This window comes from Malus domestica, chromosome 01 (genome assembly GCF_042453785.1).
Source record: "Malus domestica chromosome 01, GDT2T_hap1".
Lineage (NCBI taxonomy): Eukaryota > Viridiplantae > Streptophyta > Magnoliopsida > Rosales > Rosaceae > Malus > Malus domestica.
Genome location: NC_091661.1, coordinates 509314 through 522046, shown reverse-complemented (window position 1 = coordinate 522046; position 12733 = coordinate 509314). Strand labels below are relative to the sequence as shown.

Here is a 12733-nt window from a genome sequence, read left to right as displayed (position 1 = left end):
TGGGCAATATGTTGTTTGGGATTGCCTTTTCCATTGAATTGCATGAATTTTGGCGGCTGATAAACCCTTGGCATCCTCAAGGCGTCAATCTTTTTAGTAAGGTTTTGAATACAACACTGAGTCATGTGAGCTTCCTTCGTATTGCACCTCGATGGTGCTTGTGATCATCTGTTGCAGCTGTTGGAAAGAAAGAGATCTCATAAGCGTCGCAGCTTTGTCCACCTCCAACTTCTCCTCAGCTTTCTCCACCAGAGGCTTCTCTTTCTCGTCAATTTCCTCCTTTGGCGAATCAACCTTTAGGTCAGCTTTCTCATTGTGTTGTGCCTCCAGACGGTTGACGAGTGTAGCGGTCTGCAAGTCATTTTCCTCTACGGTCTTTGTCAGCTTTACAATTGCTTCGTTCATTTGGGCCAACTGCTCCTCGATAGACGTCGCACCAGTAGTCATAACTTGCATGGCTACAGGATACAAGCTGCTGCTTGAGTCAGCATTAGAAGTCAACGACTAGGAATGCCTCCTCGAGTTGTGACACCCAAAGTACCACCACCTGCGGCAATGATGTTCTTGTTCTTCATATTGATTGTGGCAACAACTTGATCCTTTCTTGATGCCATGTGTGTTTCTTATGGATTTGAAGACAAAGATGAGAGGTAGAAAGGTCCCACCGAGCTTGCCAAATTTGTAATCACAAAAATTCTGTAACGAATGCAATGAGAACACGTGTCCAAAGTAGATTTGTATTGATGAATTTGTAGGGTTACAATCTCTATTTACAATTTTCCTTTGATTCAGTCTTCAAATTTGATGTAGATGGTTGATTATTAATCCAAGGATCGCGATGACTTGATCTCAGACGAATGATTAAACGATTTACTTTGGTCAAAAGAAAGTTTCAGTTTTGGTCAAAATAAAGTTTCAGTTTTGGTTGTGCGTTCTTTGAAGAGAGCTTTGGTAGCATATTAGTCTTCAAAGATTTGGCAAAGGTTCTCCTTTTATGAGAATTTCGGCCCTTCAATGTAGAAATTGTCGACCCTTTATTTGTCCTGGGACCTTGTATTTATAGACTTCCAAAGCCATGTCTTTAGGTGGATTTGGCTTTGAATTGTCTCTTGTTTCAACCATTTTCCTTCCTTAGCCGATAGGGCTTTCTTGCTTATTTTGTGAGCAATCTTTAATTCTTGCTTGTTTTGTGAAGATGTTTTAGCTTTCTTTCCTGTTTTGGGAGCAATTTGGGCCCCTTGCCGATTTTAAGGAGATTTCTTCCCCTTTGCCACCTTTTATGAATGCTTTTAAGCTTCCTTTACTTAATTTGTGCCACATGTCATTGATTACTTGTCCATTTGTGATGAGTCATATGCCACATGGAGCTTTGTGATGCATCATTTGTATGCAACGAAATTTACATGTCTACACCACCACCTGTAAGTTTAAATATAGCGGAAACAAACGAACTTAACATATCCAAATAATCACTGACCTTGCGAAGTCATTGCTGCAGAAAATAAAGGTTCTTCTCCTCTCAACACTATCTATATGCACTATCAATCAATGGGGCTTGATCTTTCTGTTTGCGTGTATTTGCGACAGCAGGGATCCTTTATTTATAATGTAAACAGTGGTCTTTGACAAGGATACTTCCCATCATGTAATCCTTATCAAAGTCATCAGCTTTGATAATCCTTATTACTAATATCCAAAGCATCCATATCAGAATGGTTAACACCAATTGCACCGGTACTTCTTTAGGTTATATCTTAGTCTTTGTACATTCCTTAATAACCAACAAGTATTGTCATACATAAACTCTTATGATCTCAATCCCTCATGCATGTGCTAAACAAGTGTGCAGCTCTCATTTACACCACCCTCTTAGGTCTTTCTCTTAATTTGTTCTAAATATTTGTACTTGGTTTAGATTGAGGCTGTTGGTTATGTGCAATGCACTGCGGGCTCAACCAGTTCGTTTCGTTATGATCACAAAATGTTAAATAGGAGACATTATAGATGCATTACAAAAGCATGTGAGAAATTTTGTAAATTTGGACGAGGTGTTGAAAGAAATAAAAACCAAGAAGATGAATAAAACATCGTTTCATGAATTTCTGTGAGTATCATAACAACACTGAAAGATTATTATTGAACTAGATATACCCATATGAGAAATAATCATTAATTCATCATGGTCTTCTCTTCCCCCTTTCTCTCAAGCCTGCCACTGATTATATGATAGCTAGAGGCAGGCAATTCACTCAGCTTCCCAAATTTGCCTTCGTATGAATCCAAGAGCTCCGACCTGAAACACCAAATCGTGGGGTTTTACATTTATTGGAAAATAAGAACATTTTTAAGACATATTACATACGCCACTCACGACAAAAGCTTATTTTATCTTTTTTTTTTTTAATTTAAACAAACCAATAATAAAAACAAATAAAAAGAAAAATTCATAATAAACCCAAAATAACTAATTATAAAATAAAATAATAATAATAAAACCAATTAATCAAATACTAATAACTAACATAAAAATTTGGGTTTTTACATACTTAATAGTCAACATTCACAATTAGACAGCCTAATTAAGCATCTTGTATGCTACATTATATCTATATGTATGGTTTATGCATACACTTACAAATATGCCAGGCACTGGAACGGTGCATACTTATCATAAATTTCTTCCGCATCTTTTCCGGCGCTTGTTTTGTCACAATCCTTCCTCCCATGAACCTGAAAAAAAGAATGATTCGTTAATTTAAGATAAAAGAAAAAAAGAGGTAACTAACGGGATGGCTAGCTACTGCAAGAGAGTGTGTGTGTGTGTGTGTGTGTGTGTGTGTGTGTATGCAAGTAACTAGCCTGCTGTAGGTGCCTTATAGTTTCAGTATCTGTTGGCACTTTATGATAATATCCCATGCACATGAGTGCATTGGCGCATGAAAACGAACCAAACCCTTTGATTTCCTTCAACTTTTGAAACATGTCGTTGAAGCCGATGTTGAGGGATTCTTGAAACCCTAGTTCATCATCAAGTCGCATGATCTTGGCAAGTTTCAGAATGGTGTTCGCTCTGTAGCCAAGAACGCTAGTACTGCAGTTTTGTAAAGTATCCAGATCAAGTCCTGCAAGTTCTTGTGCGTTTGGAAAGTTCCCAAATGAAGATCCATCGTCACTGAATTGATGGTTAAGTTTGCATGGCGACCATGTGTTAGATAACATTTCTTTTTTTCTCTTTAGGTTGATTGGCTGCTTTTGCTTTGCCGGAGCATTATTGTTATTGCATACTTGAGTGTGAAGCTCACAAAGGGATCGAGCCATTTGTAATGTATTTGACCACCTACGCACATATTGCCAATTGGGGATTGAAAAAATTAGTCATGCAATTACGAAAATCACGTATAAAATTTCACTCCAACACCAGACTTTGAAATACACACACACACGCATATATATATATATATATATATATATATATATATATATATGTTTCTTTTGCAAAAGTGTTTTTAAGTTTCACTGTTGTCTGAATGACAAGTTTGAACAAAATTATTATAGTAACTCTATTGTTAGCTTTGTTCAAATTCACAACTCTTTACTGTAGTTATAGTCATTGTATTAAAATAAAATAAATTAGTTCAGTAACATGTGTCGGATTGGACACATGGAAAGATTTCTTATGTGCTCGTAATACAAGTTAGTAGACCATGTGTCATAATATAAGTGGAAAAAAAAAATTGTTAGTGACTCTCCAATGTGTTATTACATTTTAAGGGAGGTGGATAGGGTAGAGAACTCAAAACTTGAAAATCAAACTCAAAACTTGCGAAAACAAACTCAAAACTTGCAAAAACAAACTCAAAACTCTCAAACCCTAAACCCTACATGATCATAGTATATATTATGAGAATATATGTAGTAGTGGATTAATATTACTTGGTGTTACAGAGGAGGATACACTTGACAAGGTCTTCAAAGAGAGTAGGGGACCGGAAAACTCGACCACAGCCCTTCTCCTTCGCTTCCGGATGCACTTCGTGATACTCCCTTATGGCCCTTTCATCTTTCTTCGATATCCTTAGCATTCGACGCACTTGTTGCAGTATAGCATCCTTATCTGCAAATGAGAGGTTATGAATGTGATCATAGACTTGAATAAGGAGAGAGGTGTGATTAGGAGGATGTTGGATTGAAACGGTGACGCATGTGGTGGAGTCTGCAAGTCTTAGCGGGCGTTCGAGTGTTTTTGAGGACGGAACCCATCGGTTTGGAGCCATCATGAAGAAACCGTGGTTGCATACTGCTTTCTCTAGGTTAAAAGTGGACATACATTCTCCCAAAGGCAACGACAATTCTTCCACTCTCACGTTTTTCCTACTTCTTGTATGCATATTCAAACAAGTATAACTTACAAGAGGATGGATGTACCCTAGCTTAGCTTGGTCTGGGCCGCGTGTATATATATATATATAATATGAAGTTAAGAAGGATAGAATAAATTTGGGGGGAAAGAAGAAAATAGTAAATAGGAAGAAAAGAGAATTAAATGTCGGTATTAATGGCATGGAAGATAGGCAGGCAATGTATGATGTACCATTGTATCAAACCAGAAGTTATTAGTCCTAGGTAGGATTGCTTCTCCCTTACTCCTTCATCTCCCCTTGATTCTTTAATAAAGGAAAGGGTGACCATATTAAATGAAATGAACGAATGAATGGTATATATCATCATAATTAAGGAGGGAACATAATACTAGTCGGAGTCCGAGTCGGATCGGAGTCGATGGAATTTAGAAGCAGTAGTTGGAGTTGGACTTAGGGTTATCCCTCCCTAAATCTTAAATCCTAAACCCTAAACCCTAAACCCTTGACGGTGGTCAGTAATACAATTTTAACCAATTTTGTTTGAAGATAATTCGGTAATTCCAAATAAAATATTATGTACTAAGATATATTTTTTTGGCTTGTATGTGAGACGTGATTGGTTTTCTGAGAAGATGAGTGCTTCTGCCTTCCTTGTGGGGCTCAAGATAATATTCACAGCTAGGACTGTGGACCAGTTGAGATTACAATATTTCTAGGTGAAGGGAAATCTATGAGATTCATGTATGGGATTTCTAAATGACTATCATGCATATACAAATTAAATTTAATATACGAAAGCAGCGGAAGCATTTATAACAAATTATCAAAGTTATAGTCATGCAAATCCCCTTCAAGGTTCATAGGTTTATATATATAATGCATCAAATAAAATTTAGAGAAAAAGAACAAAGTGAAGGTTTAGTCTTATACCTCTTGCTCTAGACTTGAGACCAAGGATTGACCACCTCCAAACCCTTTGTTCCTTGAACTCCTTGAGCCTAGCTTCCCTCCTTGCCTCCTCCACTTTGTTAGAATGAGTGCTCCTAGGTTCTCTTCAAGTTTCCAAAGTAGGAAACCTCTAAAGATCCTCACCCACTAGTGTAGTGAGAAGGATGAAGGAATAACCAAAAGGGTGAAAGATGTGTTAGTAAAAACACCCCTAAGGTGGCCGGCCTTTCTAAATTAATTACAACACTTAATTAATCCAATTAATTATTTCCATCATCCATTAGTTACTCACTACAATAGTGTATTGGTGAACAATCTTTTAGGTTCTAATTAGCAAGGCAGTGAGGTGATTGGCATCAATCCAATTGATTATATTTAATTCAATCACTTAGTGAATTAAAACTTCTTTGACGACTACATTTAATCATCTAGAAGAACTCACAAGCTATGAGTGACATCTAACCATATGTCATAGCTACCCAAGCTAATGTAGAAGTTTATTCGGAGAACCTATTCAGTTGGAATTACAATGTAATTCAATCATTCTCTAAAACAATACTCTCAATCACATTACTAGGGTATGGATATATTATGTCAAACCCCTAATGTGATTATTCCTTCTTATATGATTCAATTGAGTCGTATAGGAACGCTTTCCTTTATTACGCTCGATACTTCGGCCGAAGATTCCCGAATCATATCTTAGAGTATTCTTCCTCTCTTATCGAGGATTAGAGATTCCTTGTTGCGCATACACTTGCCTTCATGACTAAGTGGCTTAACCCCAACTATGCCGTTGACATTCTGATAGAGTGACTTTTGACATAATCAAAGATCAAGTACTTAACCACAAGACAACGACGATGCCTCAGGTCAAAGGACTACTTACATTATTCCAACCTTTAGAGTTACTTGCTTGACATGTGAGTAGACCTCCATGCAAGTACTCTCGTTCGATTGTGTTCAGTGAACTCATTCCCTTAATGAGCACCTACATACTTGTCTTAGTGTCACAACACGAATGGGATGAGACTTTCCATCCTTCCAATTGAAGGGGACACAGTATGTACCGGTCTACGCATTGTCAGTATCCCTCCGACAATCCAATGACCAGGAACCTTTTGGACATTTGGTTATGTGAAGAAGGTCTCTGTAGTCTAACATCATTAGATTACTTCTTCAATCGATCCATTGTCCATGGATACACTATTTAGAACATATATCGTTTATTGAGATAGTCCTAATTAGTATCTTTGCCATTTGATGTATAAGATTCATCCATACATCGATTCAATTGTCCTGAAAGGTTTCTTCCAAAGATTGACTTTCAGGGCATATTTCCAACACTAGGTGATTTGGTACTCACGCTATCAACTCTACAACATTACGTGGCGTCCAAGCATATTATTTAATTAACTAATTAGCTCTATAAATACAGGATATTATATATGCCACTGGAAACAATCACATCATATCAAATTAAATCAAATCAAATCTCTCAAGATCTACTAACCCGACTGAGATCGAGTTGAAGGCTTGTAATAAAACGATTGACAATAAGTTCATTGTCACACACACACAACCCGACCTCTCTGTCAACTTCCACGAGCCCTAAACCTTAAACCTTAAACCCTAAACCCTAAACCCTAAACCCTCAACCCGGTATTGCACATTATTACAGCGAACCAAAGGAGCCAACCAAACCCGACCAGGTCGGTCTTAAGTTTGTTTTCATTATATTTGATATTTCAGGCAAGATTCATCCTTGCTTTGGCGTACTAATGGTTATAGTGACCATCTGAGGGCATCTTTGCTCCCTCTCTATTCCGTCCCGTCCTGTCCCGTCCCGTCTTGTCCCGTTCCGTCCCGTCTGCATACCAAACGATACCTTACAGTACAAGAGTAACAAACTCTTTCTGCATCCATCATTAGCTCATATATGATATCGGATCAACAGATAATCCATCATCTTTTCTTAAACAGCACTGTAACATCAATAATCAATCAATCATCATCACAATACGTAGATGTAGACGAGGGTCCATTTAAACATGTCTCCACCAAACACATGTTTGTGTAACAAAAAAATAAAAAAATAAAAAAATATCATGTGGAAACTTGCAAATACGCTTCATATCAGTTGTCACAATGTCATAACCTAAACACATTACATAGATATGTGTCCACCTGTGGCTGTGGATCATTTCATTTGCCATGTCATCAAAAAGAAAAGTGCATTCTAGCAAAAGGGTCTTAACCTATATATTACCAGCAGCGGTATATCAACATTTGCGCCACATTTCACTTATGGTCGGTATTAAATTAAAGGATCAATACTCAAAAGGGGTTCTGACTTAAAATGTAGGTTAGAAGCGGGTCTCACTGGTTTAGGAGCTGAAACGGTGTTGCTATACAACATCTAAATCCTAAGGTACTTGCGAGTCTATAATCATCCTAAAACATGAAACAAGGATGATATTGCATACAGTGATTTCCATCTTCTGGTAGCTGAGGGGCTGGTGGAGTCAATAGTTTTGGATTCTGCTTCATGACATTCATGGAATTTGATATCTCACTCAGAGTCTGCTCTGTTGTAGACTTCCAATTAAACAGCTCCTGAAACATTTCCTGTCAACAAGGAGAATTTAAATGAGGCTTTGTTTACATCGTTACAGAAAACTTAAAATGTAAAAACTCAACATATCAAGTCCTCTATTAATCTGTTGTCATCATATCACCTGAAACACAACCAGATTGTCAAGATCCGACTTTGAATTTGCAGTAGCAGAAGAATCAGGGGTCAAATTAGTTTGATATTCCCTTTGCTTCTCCGGTACCAGCTCGAGCACATCTCTGTTTCTAGCAGCAAAATCACAACTCGTCTCAGCTTAGTCATAACAATTTTTTTATGGTTTAAGTTTTACTTTTTTTTTTGTTACCTCTCCATTTCGGCCATTTCTTCCTTGATTTTGCAAAAAAGGTCCTGGGATGAACCATCACCATGCTTTGATCTAAGCGGTAGGGCTAAATAGGGATCTTGGATTATAACTTCTTCCTCAGAATTAACAAGATTGTTGCTCTCAAACCATGGCACAAGTTCATTTCCCTGAAAACTGTCAAGGTTGGTGCTCTCTAGCCAATCCTCCCATTGCTCAGATTCTTCAGGCTTGGAGACAGTGTTTTGCTTTGGTCCTTGCATATCACTCAAAACATTTGTCATTTCCACTACCTGTTGCTTGACTTTGGTTTTCCATTTCATTAATTCCTCAAAATTGTCCTGTAGAAAAAGAAAAGAATATGAAATTTCATAACAACCAAGCTGCCACAAACATACGCGACACGAGTCACAACACATTCTTCTTGTCCAATAGTAATTGCATTTTGCAAAACATGAAAGAACAATTAACTGGCCTTTCCATTTTCGGTTTTATCTTCCAAGGAAACATACATTGAATCAGCGATGATAATCTACTGTTTACATACCTGCATACCCTTCCAAGAACCTAAGATAAAAGCAGCTCCTGGATATCACTTTTAATAAAAAGAGACAGATTATTTATCAGCACATATATCACTTACAAGTTTTTTTAAAAAGATTCTATATACCTCTTCATCGTATCTACTTCTGCCTTGAGTAGCTTCAGTTCTCCAGCAGAAACAGAATCGTCCAAGGGGCCACCACCTGGCATCAACCTCGATGATGGAATCCAGTAAGGATCATGCACCCTAGCCTCCCACCGAATGTTAGCCAGGTCAGCACTCTCCAAACAGTACTCCATTCTTCCACTGGTGTTGAACCACCGCCGAAACCGCTCGGTCCCACCTAGTGCCACTTTACCATCAAGATGCTTCAGTAAGTGATCAAGCAGCCCAGTATCACCAATCCGCTTACGAGCTGCCATCCTCAAATCTCTCCTGGAAATTGGGTTTCCAAAAGCTTCATCTTCAGCCTTCAAAATTTCCAGCATAGTTTGCTCTGCTCCCGTATACCTGCATATATACTTAATTTATTGTGATATCAAAATGCCCTACAAGCAAGGTAACCCACAAAAAGATGATCTAGGTTTTACCTTTCAACTTCGCATTGTTACACTCCTTTGTCATACCCTTAGAACTACTTGGCCTCTTCTTATAAAGTGATGCTTCCTCAACTCTTTCAATTCACTGCGGCTAAGGCACTTCCTCTTCTTGATCTCTGGTATCTCCAGAGGTTCAGTTTTCACAGCCTTCACTTCATGTGTTGAATTTTCTTCCTCACTGATGCTGGATGAAAGTTGAGTTTTATTTTCTTCGTGTCTTCCAAGGAAGACAATTCAGTGACGAGTGCCCCACTGTGCCATCTGGGTGTCTCCTAGCTGAAACCAGTACAATATCTCTGCGCTTTGCCAGTCACCTACAACTTCAGTGCACAACAGAATGATCTGAACAATTAAAAATCCAATTAAACTACAAGTTTCTAAGAAAAAGAAGTTGATTGGTGTGATTCTAAAATTCTAAACATGAATCAATTCTGTTCAACAAGAGCTAAGCTAGACAGCTTATTAGGCCTTCATCTACCGACTGTCTTCTGAAACTTATGGTCTGCGGATGGAAAAAGATATGGATGCAACTGATTACTTGATTCATTTATGGTGTAAATGCATGAACTTGGAAAAAGAAAAGCCACATTTCCTAGCAATTTAGATTCTGCAGCTGACAAACCATTTCTTTGACAGTAATCACCAAAACAATTGACCAAGTCCATTTCATTAGCTCCCAAAAAACACCCATTTAAGAGCTTGGCACAAATTAAACTCTGCAACTTACTACCCATGCGTTACATCTAGGAAACTTTAAAATATTCATTTTATTATAAGTAACCGCTATGCCTATCCCTCTATCTGAAAGCGCTATAGGTTCCATATCACAGATTAAGGGTATTACATTAATTAATGATGAAAGGGCAGTGCTTTATCCTCCGGCGCAACTGCGTTAGAGCATCATTCGTATTCGTATAATCAGGAACCACAAACAAATTACAAGATGCGTTATAATGGCAACTATATATCTGCAAATAACATAACAAAATAGAAACCGGGTTGGAAAATAACATCGAAACCATCCATTTTCAGGGTTTCTTTTTCTTTATTGTGGTAATTCAAAAATGGATTTCTCTTCTGTTTTGTCTTCGTTACCAAACACAACGTATGACAGATTCTAAGATATAAAAAATAAATAATAAAAAATTCAGAAATTTGTTATTTTGGGAAAACTATGATGTCAGATGGACGAACGAACAAAGAAGCCAGAGTCCGAGACAGAAAAGGGTGAAAAGGGTTTTTAGGAGACAATGTGCTCGGTTTACCATCCATCAATGAAAATGAAAACCTAAATTGCACATAAAAATAATAATAATCATGCATGAATGGTGAAACCCCCCACCAGTTCTTCATTTCGGTGTTCGCGCTGGGTGTCATCGCGAGGGAGAGAGAGGTTTGGTTTCGTTTACCTGAGTATTTTCGGGCAGAAATATGGAAGCAGGAGTTGGAGCTGAAGCAAGTGTGCAGTTGCCTCCTCAGCCCTCCCCGAAGAGGAATGCAAGCAAGAGGAATAAAAATTAGACAGAGCTTGGTTTTGGTCACTTCTCCTAAAACCCTAACCGCCAAATTCCCCTTCTATTCTTTCTAAATGGTAAACACCCACACATGACACGTGTTGTTTGTCCCACGCATAAATCGATGAAATGTATTTTTAAAGGGTAAATTACATAATACCCCTAAAGTTTGAGACCTATTACAACCTTATACAATATCTTTAAAACATTTTACTTTCATACCTCAAGTACTATTTTATTTCAATATAATACATTCGTTACATTTTCCATCCATTGGTATGTAAAGAGCTGATGTGGCTGCCACATTTGTACTGACGTGATTGCCACATCAAAAAAAATTTAAAATAATTAATATAAATTAAAAAATTAAAAAAATTAAAATAAAAAAAACGAAACACAGTTCATCTTCCCCACTCTCTCTCGATCGAACCCCAAACCCCCCAAAAACCCCAGGTCCAAAACCCAAAATTCCCAGATCCAAAATCCCCAGTTCTCGACCTTCAACCACTACGAGAATCTCATCCCGATTATCCACTCCCAAGCTCCCCAAACCACCATTTTCCACCACACCACCTCTCTTTCTCTCTCTTACCCAAGCCACTACCATTATTCATTTCATCAACCCAAAAGACAAGAGCCACCCTCACCTCACCACTCGAACAGATGCAGTGCGGCCACCCACCCATTTTATCTCAATCTAAAACCAAAGCCTCTCCTAACCCACCCTAGAATCCAATAGTTTCAAGGAATTGTAGAACCTCACAATTTCAAAAACCAAAAGCCCACTTCAAATTTCAGTCTTTTCTCTCTTCCTCTTCTGGGTTTTTTTTTTTTTTAATCAATTCTCACGATAGTCTGGATCCATCAACAAGTCCATCAAAGTCTGAAGCTTCTCTCTCTGCACCCTTCCTCCTTCCTTCACGCACCAATTGGTAATCAGCACCTAACGGGGAGACGGTGGGCGATTCGACCTGGAACTTAGGGAGTTGAGGAAGGAGGGCGAGCCAGGAGATGAAGAAGATGATGGACATGATGCAGCAGAGGGTGGTGGGTTTGCGCCTAACGGGAGGAAGTGCACAAGGACTCGGCATCATACACCACCACTGCCCTCCCATTTTTCTTTTGGAGAAGGATGGACATAAAGCTTTGAGGAGTCCATATATGCCTCTACGCCTGCACAAAGAAAAAGTGAAGAAAGATACAGCAACTGCCAAAGCCAAGGCAAAAGGGTTTTGCTTGTTGGGCTTTATAAATTTGGATTTAGGGTGGGGAAAGATGGTAGAAAACCACATGGCAGCAGTGCGGGGAAGGGGGCGATGGTGGTTTGGACGGGGAATGTATTTGGAGGCACAGTGGGGAGGGAAGTGGTTGCGGGTGATGGGGGATAGGGGAAAGGGTGGGTAATGGGGGGGTGGGAGGGTGGGGATTCTAGGGAAGGGGATCTAGGTTTTGTTTTGTCTTTTAAAAAAAAAATTTTAAAAAACTTTTCTTTAAATAAATTTTTAAAATTTTTATTAAATGTTTAGCCACGTGGCACAAATGTGGCAGCCACGTAAGCTTTTAGCAGATTAATGGATGGAAAATGTAATGGATGTATTATATTGAAATAAAATAGTACTTGAGGTATGAACATGAAATGTTTTAAAGATGTTGTATGGGGTTGTAATACACCTCAAACCTGAGGGGGTATTATGTAATTTACCCATTTTAAAAGAAATGGGTATAAAAGACACTGTAAAAGAGTTTGGTTAATTTTATTCTAAAAATAATATAATTGTAAATAATAACAACAGTGGACATGGTAGTGAGATGGTGGCGATGACGACAATGG

General features: G+C 38.3%; 2 protein-coding genes across 9 annotated transcripts; both read right to left on the bottom strand.

Annotated features, from left to right (window-relative positions):
- Nucleotides 1-2169: 2169 nt before the first annotated feature.
- Nucleotides 2170-4274, bottom strand: LOC103448172 (uncharacterized). The gene is made up of 4 exons (XM_008387428.2): nt 3934-4274; nt 2860-3091; nt 2636-2730; nt 2170-2293 (listed from the first exon to the last, which is right to left on the bottom strand). The coding sequence occupies exons 1-4, from the start codon at nt 4272-4274 to the stop codon at nt 2170-2172; spliced, it is 792 nt and encodes a 263-aa protein (XP_008385650.2).
- A 2460-nt stretch (nt 4275-6734) lies between these two features.
- Nucleotides 6735-10945, bottom strand: LOC103422916 (protein DYAD-like). Of its 8 annotated transcripts, XM_070822183.1 has the most exons (8): nt 10798-10945; nt 9380-9708; nt 8916-9299; nt 8793-8840; nt 8249-8586; nt 8048-8162; nt 7796-7937; nt 6735-7294 (listed from the first exon to the last, which is right to left on the bottom strand). In XM_070822183.1, exons 4-8 carry the CDS (start codon nt 8796-8798, stop codon nt 7275-7277), a joined length of 621 nt encoding a protein of 206 aa, XP_070678284.1. In that variant the 5' UTR covers nt 8799-8840; nt 8916-9299; nt 9380-9708; nt 10798-10945; the 3' UTR covers nt 6735-7274. The 8 variants fall into 8 exon arrangements, with proteins under 8 accessions (XP_070678284.1, XP_028953993.1, XP_070678280.1 ...); XM_070822179.1 differs by lacking the exon at nt 6735-7294 and having other exon boundaries at nt 7421-7937; nt 8048-8168; XM_029098159.2 differs by lacking the exon at nt 6735-7294 and having other exon boundaries at nt 7421-7937.
- Nucleotides 10946-12733: the final 1788 nt, after the last annotated feature.

Excerpts from the sequence above, each read along its gene's own strand:
- LOC103448172 (XM_008387428.2), bottom strand. The coding sequence starts at position 4,274 with ATGGCTCCAAACCGATGGGTTCCGTCCTCAAAAACACTCGAACGCCCG. Across the intron at positions 3,092-3,933 it reads ATCCTCCTCTGTAACACCAA|TACTAGCGTTCTTGGCTACA; the intron begins GTAATATTAATC and ends ACAAAACTGCAG. Across the intron at positions 2,294-2,635 it reads TTCCAGTGCCTGGCATATTT|GTCGGAGCTCTTGGATTCAT; the intron begins GTAAGTGTATGC and ends TTGGTGTTTCAG.
- LOC103422916 (XM_070822179.1), bottom strand. Across the intron at positions 8,169-8,248 it reads GAAATGGCCGAAATGGAGAG|AAACAGAGATGTGCTCGAGC; the intron begins GTAACAAAAAAA and ends TTTTGCTGCTAG. Across the intron at positions 7,938-8,047 it reads ACAATCTGGTTGTGTTTCAG|GAAATGTTTCAGGAGCTGTT; the intron begins GTGATATGATGA and ends CCTTGTTGACAG.